Source organism: Amyelois transitella, chromosome 5, assembly GCF_032362555.1.
Source record: "Amyelois transitella isolate CPQ chromosome 5, ilAmyTran1.1, whole genome shotgun sequence".
In the NCBI taxonomy this organism is placed as follows: Eukaryota; Metazoa; Arthropoda; class Insecta; order Lepidoptera; family Pyralidae; genus Amyelois; species Amyelois transitella.
The window spans coordinates 6636159-6650252 of record NC_083508.1 but is presented as its reverse complement, the minus strand read 5'-3'; the positions used below and the strand labels follow the sequence as shown (position 1 = coordinate 6650252).

The following is a 14094-nucleotide window of genomic DNA, read 5'->3' as shown; positions in this document are numbered from 1 at the left end:
AGAAATGAACTTACCTACTCACTGCACTCTCTGCTTTCAATTATTATAATTTTGTGGAATAGTATTGATGGTTACTGAGCTATGAATACTATCGATTATGTTATCGATAGATCATCGATAGTGGACATTGATCGGCAGCACTAGTTCAACCTAATAATCACTAACTAATGTCTGTCGGAAACGTTTGTAGACGCTTTAATAAATCCATTTTATTTTAATTCCTTGTTAAATAAAGTACCTACCTGTCTGGTTACTTTGGAGCGGAGCTTTTGTTGACACGGTAAATATACTATATTATTCTTTCAAGCAGAAAATGGAGTACCTACATAGTTAATGTAGGTAATTAAAACTTCTACATGAAATGCCTATGTGACCAGCCAATGCATGAAATATTTATATCACACTTGCCTAGGTATTGTGTACAATACACAAAAATATTTTACATAGGTATTGGTGGTAGGTGCAGACATGCCATATGATATGATGGCAATATGATATGATGGCAATATGATATAATGCCTAGGCAAAGATTATTAAATGTTAATATTCATTTTGTCATGTTTAATATTATTTATCCATACATTGCCTAATGCAATTCTATTCATAGTCTTGGCATTGTAATAATGCTGGCAAAATTTATACTCCCATGGATCTAATAACTATATTTTTGTTAATACCAATGCATTTTGCTGTTTCTTCATGTAAGTCCTTACTAACCTTACATCAGAATCTAATAGTGTACAGTCAAAAGTATATAATAAAGTATATATCAATCTACCAAGATCCAGTGTAAATTAGCTTCTTTTTCTGCATCATAGAGTTCAATGCAGGTTAACTTAATGTGTGGTTGACAGTATAACATCTCTTGCATATTTTATTTATTTCTAGGTATTCCTGCAAAATTTCGTGCCATTGTTAGTGGAGTAACTTCTACAAAGATGTTGCAAATAAATAAAAAAATATTATCTGCAAAATCATTATTAAAATCTGGATATAAAAGTAAGATCTGTTGATTAAATTTGTTCTTGAATTTTAGGTTTACCAGCTTATTGCTCACAATTTGACCTGTATATTCCATTATACTTATTGGACTATTAATTTTGGAACTACAAATTAAATACCTAATTTATGTGTTCTTCTTTGTTGCTTTGCTCTTGGCAGAGTGTGCTGGAGAGCTGTAGTGTTGCAAAGGCACCCCAAATAAGGGCTAGGGGATAAAGTGCATAAAAAAATGTGCCAATTTTGCCATAAGTTATTGATAAATCTTGGTGGAAAATCAATGACAAACATTTGGTAATCTGCACCATAGTAATAGAACATAAAATGTAATTATTGATACATTTATTTTTTTAGTTAAAGACTTGACAGGAAATTTTCTGTAAATAAATAAGCCATGCCCATGAACTTAGAAATATTTGATTTTCAGGCGATTCAGCTGTACCTACTATGATTTTGGTTATATAACATACCATTTTTTTAGTATTTATTAGAGTAGCACCAACCTCATCTTCCTGTGGTCAAAATAAAATAAAACAGACCTCGGTAATAAAAAACCGGCCACTTGATTATTCTGAGAATTTGATTATTCTGCTTACAAACTTGGGATTCTTTTTTAGGCGATGGGCTAGTAACCTGTCACTATTCGAATGTCAATTCTATCATTAAGCCAAATAGCTGAACGTGGCCATTCAGTCTTTTCAAGACTATTGGCTCTGTCTACCCCGCAAGGGATATAGACGTGACCATAGGAAATACACAATTTGTAAAAATTTCAGCTTTCTAGCTATCACAGTTTATGAAATACAGCCTGGACAGACAGTGGAGGCTTAGTAATAGTCCCAATTTTACCTGTTAGGTATGTATAATATATATGAATAATATTTTCAGCTTTTAGATTATTGACCACAAGTGCTCAGTGGGAACCCAGCACCCCATGTATTAATACATCTGTTCCCGGCCCGAAAACACAGGAATTATTTAAGGAACTTAATTCTCTTCAGGTGAAATAACTTTTAATATGCTTTTATTTTTTACATGAAGCAGGAAGCCAGAGCCTTTTTAACAGACAGTTATAGTAATGTTGGCTCAAATTTATTGCAGCCCAAGCTTATGCATGCAGTTCCGCCCGCATTAAATTAAAATACCGTTCTTGTGGGAATTCCCTGTAAAAGTTTCCAATGTTCATTCTCAAATAATAAACTCATATGTATATAAAAATGTGAAAGTTTGAGTATGAATGAAAATTTAAATTTGATTGTTCGAGATAGTTCTGAAATATTCTGAAACTGGAATGCTTAGATGGTTTGGTCATGTGGAGAGGATGAATGAAAGCAATATACAAGGATAGTGTGAATGTAAACGATTGGTAGGGGAAAGCCTTGACGAACGTACCTTGATCAAATTAAGAAATATCGGGGACGTCCTGGCCAAGGTCATGTCAAGAGTTCTTAAACCAAAGAGCTTGCATGAAAAGAATGATGAATGTGATCGTGACACTTCACATCTTGGACAAAGCGGCGTTATTTCATGTATGTATGTTCAACTCGAAAGGAAAACAAATATGTAATGGGATTAAGGATTTTATGAAAGTTAACCATGGACTACATAATATCATATCTACTGTTATGGAATCGTTTGCCCGGTAGACCCTGCAGCTCTTCTTATTCCCAAAGATGCCCCTAATTAGCGGCAGGAATAAATAAAATATAGAAGATTGCAAAATACGGTCTTTACTTCCACTGACAAACAAGAACACACAAAAAAAACACTATTCAAAAAATGACATAAAAAATAAAGAAATATTTCAAAAAACCTTCTTGGACATCCCCAACATACTCCCCGCCTTGATGGTCGAAGGAGCATCAACAATTATGACTTAAACAATAAATCTAGATGGTACCTTCACTAGACGGCCTGAGCGTGTGGTTAGTGGTTTATAAGGGCAAGGATCGAACTTTTCCTTTAACTCATTGTCATTCTTTGTTGGTGACATAAAGTTCTGGGCTTGTGAAACCTCCGGAGGATACAGACGTTGTAACGGCCTTAATCTAACTCTTCGAGACGCTACTCTATCCTCATTGTCAGAACCCGGTATTATCTTAAGTACTGGTTTTGCGCCAATCAGTTTCACTGCATCTGTTGTCATTAACGATAGCTGAGCTCCTGAATCCAATAGTTCTCTTACTACCATGTTATCATTGCAGATGTCAAACTTACTCGTCTGAAGCAAGACTGTTGTATTTGACGCCGTATTCAGTAGAGTGCTTTGGTCTTGGGTGTTGGTGTTTTCTTTATTTATCGATGTGCACATTATGGGATAGTGCCGTTTTTCGCACACCACACATTTCGGAAACTTCCTGCATCTTCTTGCGAAGTGACCAATTTTGAGACAAATATGACATGCCTTCTTTTTGTTTAGGTATTCTTTCTTATTCTCTATATTCATCTTTATAGGTATTCTGCATTCAGAGCTACTGTGTGTAGTTTTTCCACACCAAACACACTCTACATTATCTTTCTCTCTCTGAAAACGTGATTTAACCTTTTCGGCTTCACTAGCAACAGTGAGGAAAGAGGCTGATGGCACGGTATCAGGATTATTTAAATTACCTTTTGCCATGTATATTCGTTCTTCTGATTCAACTTCCTTTTTCAAAAAATCTAAAATTTTGGTCAATTCATTGTCACCTAAAGCATTCAAAAGAGATCGATTCCAAGCTCTGATGATGTCATCAGGTAGTGTTGATTCTACCATAGGGTAAAGAAATGCTGCGTACTTATCTTGAGTCACGCCCAATGTTTCTAAAGATAAAATTTGGGTCATTAGTTGGTCATATAATGATCGCAATGATATTCCCTTTCCTTTGGACGACACTAATTTTAAAAGCTCTCTCACATAGTATTGAATGATAATATCATCTTTTCCAAATCTCTCTTTCAGTTGCTGAATAGCTTTCGGGTAATTCGGAGCCGATGGAGGGAAACTCTCTACCAAATCTCTAGCACTGCATCCTTTTTCGATACTTTGTATCAAATATTGGAATTTATCGCTGTCATCCAACTCTTCATCCAAATGAATTTTTTGAAATTGCGTCCAAAATTGCAACCATTTCTTCACCGTTCCATCAAACTTTGGTAATTCTAATATTGGAAGCTTAAGTCTACCTCCTTTTTTAGAGCCAGATGCCGATCCAGTCACGGATTGATGCTCACACTCATTTTTCTTGCATAATTGTTCAATTTTATATTTGATCTGATGGAACTCACTTGAGTACGCGTCGTCCGACTCCATGTCGTATTCGAAAAAATTTTCATCGCGCTCTGGCTCGTCAAGCCAGACGGACATAATTTTATTCTGTAACTCAGACAACTCAGCGAATAATTCTTTTAATTTATTAAACTCCGGAATTGCTCTATCAGAATCATCAGATTGCAAAAAATTTAGAATTTTGTTTTTTACCAATGTGAACCTCCTCCTTGTTATTTTTCTGTTCGCAAGAAGGCGATCCATTTTTTTTTAAGTCACGGTCGCCACTTATGTTACGGAATCGTTTGCCCGGTAGACCCTGCAGCTCTTCTTATTCCCAAAGATGCCCCTAATTAGCGGCAGGAATAAATAAAATATAGAAGATTGCAAAATACGGTCTTTACTTCCACTGACAAACAAGAACACACAAAAAAACACTATTCAAAAAATGACATAAAAAATAAAGAAATATTTCGAAACAATCTCCTTGGTCATCCCCAACATATGTTATGGATCGGTTTGCCCGGTAGACCCTGCAGCTCTCCCTGTTCCCAAAAATGCCCCTAATTAGCGGCAGGAATAAATAAAATACGGAAGATTGCAAAATACGGTCTTTTCTTCCACTGACAAACAAGAACACACAAAAAAACACTATTCAAAAAATGACATAAAAAATAAAGAAATATTTCGAAACAATCTCCTTGGTCATCCCCAACATACTCCCCGCCTTGATGGTCGAAGGAGCATCAAAAATTATGACTTAAACAACATACATACTCCCCGCGCCTTGATGGTCATCAACCTTCTTGGACATCCCCAACATCTACAATATACACGCGAGTGAAGACATTTTTATAATTATCAACCTTATTACCGTCTTCGTATGCGCCAATTTTATCTACATATACTTACATAGGTAATAACTAATAACACTGTAGCTTATATCTGTACATAGGAGATATTACAGAAAAAATTAATATGAGGGCTAGAACTAATAGGAGCCAACACTATTATTTTTAAGAATTTGTGTCTGTCTGTTTGTCGTATAACAGGAAAATTACTTAACGGATTTAAATGTTTATAAGCCTGAGATAATGATATTGTATACACGCGGACGAAGTTTGCGGGCTTAATGCTAGTTAGTGATAATATTGAAATAAAGATGATTTTTATAAGTCGGTACTTATAAAAATCATCTTTTTCTAGGTATTTCTATAAGTTAGCTGGGTTTTAAGGATTCTTCACGTGTCTAGTTTTCCAAGACGTACGAATACGTTTTATTATATGTATTGTTGGTGATTTACGTGTTTCATACTTGTGGACCCCCAGCTACATCAGTCAGGGACAAATAAAGAATCAATTGAAGATAATAAATAGTAGACGGGATGTTTGTAAGTACACACGTCTACATTGGTTCGACCTTAGTTTAACCTTTTCCTTTAAAGTATTCAAATGGGCGAACCATTATTTTTTTTTCAGAAATCATTTTACAACTTAATCTTAAAGCAGTTATCAGTTTTAATTAAACAAATAAGTATATTTTGTTGTTTTCTAAATAATTAAACTGTTTTTTACATTGCTACATTGAACATTATTATACAGCCAATGCTGAAATCTGTCTAGAATTTAGAGCAAATATTTTATGAAATTGAGGTCACCTTAATTTAACACTCTATTGGTTTTAATAACAAATACTTAATTATTAGTTAATATAATTAAAATCAATATAATTATGTTGGTATCGGTATAATAGTAGGTTAGTATATTATTACAAAATCAAACTTAAGTAAACGAATAATGCTTTTTATCAAAAAAGGTCTGGGTATATTAATCTTTTTTATATAACATAGTAAGATATAAACTTGGGATTCTACTTTTAGGCTATGGGCTAGCAACCTGTCACTATTTTAATCTCAATACCATCTCTAGCCATACAGCTGAACATGGCCTTTCAGTCTTTGCGAGACTGTTGGCTCTTGTCTACCCCGTATGCGATAAAGTCGTAATTATATATATATATAGAAAGGTTGAAAATTAAAAAAGGCTGTGTAATGTATCGTTTGATTGCAGCAAGCACAATCTGTACAACTTTTTGCCGATTATGACAAGAGTATTGGAAATTATTTTGTTGATGCTGATGGTAACCAGTTTTTGGATGCTTTTACTCAAATATCGTCAGTTCCGATTGGATATAATCATCCAGAATTATTAAAAGCTTTTGAGGATCCACACAATCTCGTGAGTAATTTCTTTATTAATTGTAAATACTTGAGGACGTCTGTGGCTCCGCCCGCGTAAAACGAAAAATCACCATAACACCGTTTCCCGCGGGAATTTCGGGAAATCCTCTCTTCGTGCACCCCTCCACCACATAAGGAACCTACACAGCGGTTTAGGCTGTTAGGCGTAGGCGTTGCTGTCAGACAGTCATTTACTTCTTTTCTGTTTCTGTAGGTGCATCCGGCGAAAGCTGTTGGTTAGGTTATGTTAGGTTAATAACACAAAAGTTATTGAGAAAAAAATTATTGAAGAAATAATTTCCTATCCTTAAGCCTTGGGTTGAATTAAGTTACTTATAATATGAATAATGTACTTAACCGAAGTCTTTCTTATTTTAGAGATCTTTGGTAAATCGACCAGCACTTGGAGTGTTTCCTGGAAAGGACTGGCCCGAGAAGTTGAGACATGTTTTACTTTCAGTAGCACCAAAGGGCCTTAAAAACATATCTACAATGATGTGCGGTTCTTGTTCTAACGAAAATGCGTATAAAGCTGTTTTCATGTGGTATCGTAAGAATCAGCGGGGAGGCAAAATAGATTTCACACCCGAAGAGCTCAATTCATGTATGATTAATCAGTCACCGGGATCGCCTAATTTGAGTATCATGTCTTTTCAGGTAACTTTTCATTTATAAAATTACAGTGAAATAAAAATATTGCGTTTTAAATTCAGTTAGTTAATTAAAAATACAACTATTACAGGTGTATTTTTAATTAACTAGAACCCTTTTAACAGGTGATTCAGTTCATGAAACTAAGCAACTGTTACTATGCGACTAACCTCGAAATCAAAAAAAATATCAGCCGCTTTATACAGTAGGTAGAGGCGACCCGAAGGTATGTAACAGCTGATTTTCGCAGTAACGTGATTGGTCCGATAGTAAAAGTTGTTCACTTAGTCACCTGTTAGAAGGATTCTGGTTTATTGAAAACAACTCTGTATATAAACATACTGTTATATTTTCAGGGAAGTTTTCATGGACGCACTTTTGGCGCCTTATCCACTACAAGGTCAAAGCCCATTCATAAGTTGGATTGTCCTGCGTTTCCATGGCCAGTTGCTCCGTTCCCGAGATACAAATATCCTCTTTCGCAATATCAGCGTGAAAATCAACAAGAAGATGAGAAGTATAATAATTTATATTTTGTGATTTGATTTATGAATGTTTCCTTTTACAATTTTTCACTTAACTTTTTTTATTGTTTATTATTTTCTTTTCAGACTAAAGTTTCGTTCGATTATTTTAAACAAGTCTTGGAACTTCGTATTCACTACCTATTATTTTGAAGCAGTTGAAGCATGACTGCAGTGACTGGTGCAGTAATATTTCTTTATTGCATGATATTTATTTTTTGCCGTTTCTGCCCGTTTTTCTAATGCTTCTTGCAATTTCTTGTGCTGTATAACCGATAAACTAGATAGTATAATTGAAAGTATAATATAAGTTAAAAAAGATCTGACGCGTTCTCCTGCTTAGTAGATAAATTTGACTTATTTTGTAGACGCTAGCCAAAACATATATATGCACTATTTTTCTAAAATAAATTAACAATTTTATTTTAACTTAGTAATTTTTTGTTAGCCTTTGTTTAGTTTGACGCTGATCTAATATATATTACTCAATATGGTCGTTTCGGAATGTATTCAGCCCTCCATTTTCTGGCCATGACCATCTTAAGCCCAGTATCCTGTGACCGTGTTTATTGTTTTCTCACAACCTTTGTATAAATATTTTTTTAGATGTAAGATTCTGAAACCTAAATTTGTGCGTACGAATTAGGGGGGCAAACTCTTTATATAGCGTTCCATGATTCTTTAGGAGTACCTACTATGGAGCACATAGCTTTCATCTCCGAAAAAGTAGGATTTGCGCGCACCGAAGATGCGAGCAAAAGCTCAAGTTTTCTCATTTCATCTACATGATATTTTCGCGAAGAATTGTTTTTATATAATTCGTCGAAAGCCTTTGTCAATCTAAGTATTCGTATTATTTATTCACGTAAATGTAACGACTTGAATTAATCATCTTGTACGTATATCACCTATTTCCACTTATATTTAAATTTCGGTAAATTATTTAATAGCAAGAGTGAATAAAACAAATGTCTAAACCTCGTATTTAGATACCAACCTTTTATTCGATACAAAACGAGGGTAGTAGTACGTGACAGTGATAGAAACATAATTAACAAATATTTAATTATTTTTAGGTGTCTCGAGCAAGTGGAAGATTCTATTGAAAAACACGAGAAAACCGGGTATCCCGTGGCGGGAATTATAGTGGAACCAATTCAATCCGAGGGAGGAGATCATGAAGCTTCACCACAGTTTTTCCAAAAACTACAAGAAATATGCAAAAAGGTATTTAATATGATTTTACAGAGCGTCCTGCTGCATCTTCTCATGGATACAAACATAGGTATATAATAATACCTACTGTCGGAACAAAATGCCTGAATAACAATATTTGCCAATAATAAAATAATAAATATGAATAGGATAAATTTACAGAAATCGCTTCCAAAAATTTACATGCCAAATGATGTGATGTCTGAGAGTAACAAATATCAAAATCAGTTACGGATGGTATTGTCGCCTTTATCAATTTTACCTGAAATACAAGGTAAATAAACGTAAAAGTAAACGTAATAATTTAGGTATTAACACTAGCTTTTGCCCGCGGCTCCGATCGCATGAATGTCACTTTGTCACTAAAAGTTTTTTTATTAAAAAAGTTATTAAAAAAACTATTGACCTACTACAAAATATTTATTTTACAGCATAGACGATATTCGAGTGGAATTGTAAGGTTTCTTTATACACAACATTATTTGTAGAGCTGTCCGTGCGAGAAACGACCGTGGAGAAAACACTGCATAACTGCAAACAAGCATAGGCTATGTAGGCTTTCACTTTCGCATGCTGCGGATAAAGCGTTAGTTTGACCACCGATGAGCTCTTCGTCTGTTTCTGGCAATAAATACAAAATCTGAACAGATTTGGTACCTATGTAGTTACTTCTTCTTGCTAAATTTAAGAGCTAACTCTTGCCGGTGCCGTTAAGAAGAGTACCCACTGTTCATCTATAGTGAAGAAAAACATAGTGTGCTAGTTGATTCACCTCCCGCGCAGATTGTTAATGTCAATCTAGGGAAATGCTTAACTTTGGATTATTATTTTAGTGATGGCCAAGCAACCGTTATCAACCCGTTATTAGACCCTTACCATAATCATTCCCTTAAGCCATCTTGCTTAACTTTACCTTAGTGTCTTTTTAAAACGGTTGGATCTGTGTACCTCATCGGGATAAAGACGGTGATATATGTATGTACGATTTAAGTCTGGTCATATAGAAAATATTCAAATTTTATTTTAATATACCATCAATCTTGTTAATACTATTACAGAAAGGAGTGGCTCTTATTATTGACGAGGTACAGACAGGCTGTGGACCGACGGGAAAAATGTGGTGCTATGAACATTTTGATTTACCAAGTCCGCCAGACGTGCTTACTTTCAGCAAAAAAATGTTGACAGGCGGTTTCTACTTCTCTGAAGAGTTCAAGTTAGTTCGTTTTTCATTTCCATATTTTTTAAAGATACAATTTAGGCTTTCCGTTTAATTCATTTATTTTGTTTGTATTAATATATTCTCTTTTAAACTTTTAGTGTTTTAACCTTTTTATTTCAGAGTCCCGCATGCTTACCGAATTTTTAACACGTGGATGGGTGATCCAGGAAAATTGATTTTATTAGAACAAGTACTCAAAGTCATCCAACGAGATAATTTGATCAGTCTTGTGAACGAAACTGGGAAAGTTCTAAAGGCGGGATTACAAGAACTCGAGGGCGAGTTCCCCAATATTATAAACAGCGTTCGTGGACGTGGCACATTTTTATCTTTTGATGCTTGCAATACTGAAACAAGGGACAAAATAGATAAGAATCTGAAGAAGAATGGTAATTTAAAATTTATATCAGAACAACTATTGTTTGGCTTCGTTTTTTGTTAAATTAATTAAATTCTACATAATGCATGAAGTTATAATAATAGTCTATAGATAATAAAGGCACTGGTTGGTCGTAATTTGTTTGTATTCTTATAATTTGAGCGTCGGTGCTCGAACCGTTAAGGATTAAGAAAGCGTGACACAAGCACAACTTTTAAATTTTACCCTGGCCATGTCTACCACTGACTCTTTTGTATGTTTACTGATGCTCTAATAAAATACATAGAGGATTATGCTCAGATCTAATTAAAACGGAAGAAGATTATGAAACACTAATTGATAATTATTTTTAGGTGTATTGGGAGGAGTTTGTGGCGAAAAGGCAATACGGTTGCGACCTGCTCTTATTTTTGAAACAAAACATGCCCAAATTTATTTAGAACGCTTAAAGAAAACGTTGAAGGAATTGTAAGCTCAATTTTCCATAGAGAAGCGTTCCAAGTAGCTGTGGATGTTGTATTCGTAGGTGTTTCTGAACATTAAACCATTATATATTTTTTGTATGTAGTGATTTTGGAAATTACATTTTTTTATATATTTATTTTATTTTGATTTAAGCACAGTTGAGCTAAAAGTGCCATGAGATAAATAAAGGTATTAAGTTGTTTTTTTTTTTTTTTTATCATTTTAATATAAACAAAAACTTTGTATGCCTCAAACTAAGTCTTCCATACATGTGTAGTTGTTATTCAATTTGTATCTTTTAAATAATTATGAAAGCTATAAAATTTGATTGAAATATAGGGTATATAATGTAGGTTTAGTAAAAATATGTGTGGGTATCTAATTAGTTTAAATATATATTCTTACATTCATGTGTACCGAGTCTGTTCTTTGGTTACAATATTCATACATAATTCAAAACTTTCCTGGTTTTATTTATTACTAGCTGTCGCTATGTAGTACTACCCGGCATCTAAGAATAGGACCACTTCCTCTCTTTACATAGAATATAATTTTTTATTAACAAAAAATACTTTATATCCCGAAATTCTCACGGCAGCGGAGCCCCAGGGCACATACAGTTGACAGTAAATACATATTTTGTAATCTCTACTAATATTATACATATAAAGAAAAAATACTTACTCGTGTCTTTGTACCTAACTCAAAAACTAATGGACCGATGTATTATCAGGTAGAACAACTTTTGCTAAGACGTCATATAATAAAACATTTTGGCTGTGCATTGAGTATATTTTCAAAAAAACAATTTATTACGATGAAGAAATAGTAACCGATCATGATTTGAATAAAAGTATGTATATGTATGTATGTTTGTTTGTACACGCTAATCTCCGGAACTACTGAACGGACTTGAGTGAAACTTTTTTGTCTAAGATCTGGAACACCTGTTGCAGAACCATTATAGACCAGCTTTATCATCCAAATTATGGAAAAGACGTCTTGACAAAAGTTGTTCAACCTGATAAGCAATTTCTTTAGGCAAAAAAATGGAAGATCTGGAACATGTGATGTAGAAGCCAAAGGGATCAGCTACTCTGTAATATGTACCGAAATTTGGAGTTAATTTAATAATCTTAACCTTCGTATTTCCAATAACACGCAAACGGAGTTGCGGGCTGCAACTAGTGTGTAACAACCTAAAATACGATATTGATATTGAAGAAGACTCAAAAATAAAATTAAAATTCTGCTAAAGCAACTGCGATTTCTCTGTCACCATTAGAATTTTTTTAACGAAATATAAGACCATCCGAGTTTTGCTATTGCTTTTAATGTTTTATTATTCAGGTAAGATTTCGATCGGGTCTTTCGTACCCCTGCACGAAATTATAAATAACGATACTTATATTATTGCAGAAGGTCATTTAGATAGATAGACTCTTTATGGCACCATAAGAAAAAGAAAAACAGAAAAAAAGCACACACAGATAATGAGGTACAAAGGCGGACTTATCGCTAAAGCAATCTGTTCCAGTCAACCTAAGGGTGGGAGGAAATTGAAATAGAAAGGCGATTGGCGCAGTACATATAAAATAAAATGCACAATATATACCTAAACCTAATACCTACCTATAAACACAATAGAAATACGTACTACTACATTGAAATATGCCTACATTAATAAATAACATACATACATATGGCCACGTCTATATCCCTTGCGGGGTAGACAGAGCCAACAGTCCTGAAAAAACTGAATGGCCACGTTCAGCTATTTGGCTTAATGATAGAATTGAGATTCAAATAGTGACAGGTTGCTTACTCATCGCCTAAAAAATAATCCCAAGTTTATAAGCTTATCCCTTAGTCACCTTTTACGACATCCATGGGTAAGATACGGAGTGGTCCTATTCTTTTTTGTATTGTTGCCGGGAACCACACGGCACTATATATAAATAAATAACTTACAAAATATATCTCTACAAATGAAATACATAATTATGACAACCTACAAATGTATACATGATATAGGTACATAATATAAATTAGGAAAGTGTAGAAAGCTAGTGAGACATTTATGGCGTCATCTCTCGAAAAATTCTGGTCTTTAAATACATACGAAATTTCATGAAAATCGGTCCAGCCAGCGTATGAGTTTGCGAAACAGACTTACGCATTGGCATCAAATGACCTTCCACCCTATCGCCCACAGACTTGCTATTTGCGCACTCCAATGATTTAAATAGCTCATGACTGAAATATGTAAGTAGGTATTTTTAAACTGTCTGTTAGTGAAATCTGAATAATAAATCTAAATTCAGATAGATATCTGAGGTCTTTGCATATGCTATGCATGCATGGTAAGTACAGTATTTTTATTCCAAATATTGCTGTAGTGTTGTTGTGTGTTAATACCGGCAATCTGTACAATACAGGTATTATTTACAATGCCTAGACTGTGTGTTCAGCTTTATGGCTTAATGATGGAATTGGGATTCAAATAGTTGTTCCAGATGTTTCCAATTTAGGGAGTTTTTGAAGTTGGTAGGTAATGACTGGCAAGAGGCATGCATTCGTTTTACTAAAAATACCTACATACCCGTGCGAAGTCGGGACGGGTTGCTAGTCGGATATATTTATACTTGCGTTCTCAAAAACGGTTTAAAAATTTTTTTTTTAAATTCGAAATATAGTTGCATAAAAAAACTATCTAGCTAGACATCGAGGAGAATGCGTTTTTTCTATATTTTCACTCAAAAACTTTTCCTATTTAAAATGGTCGTGTGGCGACATCTCTACGCCACAACTCACAACAACCAATCACGCGACATTATCCAGTAAAAAATAGCGAATAGTCTAAATCGCGCAAGCAGGGGTTTCATGGATTGGAGCATACTTATATAAAAAATATATACAACCTACGACACAACATCGTTGGAGCCGAGGTTCCCCAGCCATAACACCTAGCCTGGCGGAAGATCTTCCTTATGGTGGCGGTCGAGGCGAATCATCACTCCCGCTACAGTCGCTACATACCTATCGATAATTTTGACGCCACGACCGCTTAACACGTTGGCTCGGTCGGTTTATACAAGTGGAAAGTGTCTGGGTTCTCTCCATATCTTTCCCGTGGATGTCGTAAAAGGGGA

General features: G+C 34.5%; 1 protein-coding gene across 1 annotated transcript; it reads left to right on the top strand.

The window, feature by feature from the left end:
• The first annotated feature begins 124 nt into the window (after positions 1-124).
• On the top strand, positions 125-11148 carry LOC106131898 (4-aminobutyrate aminotransferase, mitochondrial). The gene is made up of 10 exons (XM_013331168.2): positions 125-280; positions 889-999; positions 1888-2000; positions 6317-6484; positions 6865-7143; positions 7494-7654; positions 8738-8888; positions 9935-10092; positions 10219-10487; positions 10831-11148. The coding sequence occupies exons 2-10, from the start codon at positions 939-941 to the stop codon at positions 10947-10949; spliced, it is 1479 nt and encodes a 492-aa protein (XP_013186622.1). The 5' UTR covers positions 125-280; positions 889-938; the 3' UTR covers positions 10950-11148.
• Positions 11149-14094: the final 2946 nt, after the last annotated feature.